The sequence below is a fragment of the Acanthamoeba castellanii genome, assembly GCF_000313135.1.
Source record: "Acanthamoeba castellanii str. Neff unplaced genomic scaffold scf7180000084620, whole genome shotgun sequence".
Taxonomy (NCBI): Eukaryota; Discosea; order Longamoebia; family Acanthamoebidae; genus Acanthamoeba; species Acanthamoeba castellanii.
The window spans coordinates 15946-17128 of record NW_004457386.1 but is presented as its reverse complement, the minus strand read 5'-3'; the positions used below and the strand labels follow the sequence as shown (position 1 = coordinate 17128).

At 56.8% G+C, this 1183-nt stretch overlaps 1 protein-coding gene across 1 annotated transcript in view; it reads right to left on the bottom strand.

Annotated features, from left to right (window-relative positions):
* ACA1_340790 (Spc97 / Spc98 family protein) overlaps positions 1 to 1007 on the bottom strand; it is a gene marked incomplete at both ends in the record, with an annotated part of 3808 nt that extends 2801 nt beyond the window's left edge. The window contains 3 exons of the mRNA XM_004337434.1: positions 30 to 490; positions 652 to 860; positions 976 to 1007. Of these exons, the coding sequence (XP_004337482.1) occupies positions 30 to 490; positions 652 to 860; positions 976 to 1007 (702 nt within the window). The remainder of the gene's footprint in view (positions 1 to 29; positions 491 to 651; positions 861 to 975) is intronic.
* Positions 1008 to 1183: the final 176 nt, after the last annotated feature.

Sequence of the window (1183 nt, the reverse complement as noted above, 5' to 3'; positions counted from 1 at the left end):
GAAGACTGTGAATGGTGACGAAGGGCGACCTTGAAGAGCTTGATGTCGGTCAGCAGGCACTGGCGCAAGCTCGAGTTGATGCAGTCATTGTGAAAGCTCAGAATCTGCTCCACCGTGGCCGCCTCCCGCACGCGCTTCTCCAGCAGCCGCCAGTTGGGCTCCACCACGTCCAGCAGGAAATACCGCTCCAGGGTCGTCACCACGTGCAGCATCCTAGGCCCCTGCGTGAGTCCACGCCCCAAGGCAACTGGCTGCTGAATGGTGGAGATGTACCGCTGGCGCAGGAGGAAGGTGTGGGCGAGGAGGGCTCGCACGTGGGGCAGCTCCTTCATGGACTGGTGCCAGAGCCAGGCGTTGTCGAGGCCGTTCCGCACGCGCTTGCAGTAGAACAGCAGACGGAAGAGCAGCTGGTACTGCGTCAACGCTTTCCTGCTCAGCACGAGCGAGACGGGCCACTGCGCCTTGTAGTCGAGAGTGAAGCATCCGAAGCCTGTGCGCGAGGAGAAAGTAAACTGATCAGGACACCACACACACACACACACACACACACACACACACACACACACACACACACACACACACACACACACACACACACACACACACACACACACACACACACACACACACACACAACGAAGGCTGTGGTACCGGTGAGCTTGGAGTCCTTCTCTTTGGCGAACACGGTCGAGTTGAGCATGGTCTTATTGTCCTCGGGCGGAGGGGCGTGGATGAGCGACAGCTGGGTGGAGAGCGAGTGCGACAGCAGGGCGAGCTTGAGGTTGTCCTTATTGACGTCTTCCACCCCGTCCAGCGCGATGTCGAGCTTCGACTTGAGCTTCCACTCGGCGATCTTTGCGCTGGAGTCAAGGCTTGAACCCAACCAAACCGATGTGAAGGGAAAGAAGAACAGAGAAGAGAGAAAAAGAAAAGAGAGCGAAGAGGGAGGGGGGTTGGAAGAGGATATCATTGAACTTCTTGTTCAGTTCGTCCTGCGCCAGCTCCATGAAGTTTTCAACCCAGTTGCCTTGCTCCAGAAGGAAGTACTGTTTGAGAGATCTGCAACAGACAAGAACAACAGTTAGTACCGGCACAGCATAAAAGCTTGCATACGGGGGTGTGGGTGGGTGCGGTACCTCAGGTGGGAGATGAGTTCGGATTTGTGGACGATCAGGTCGAGGAG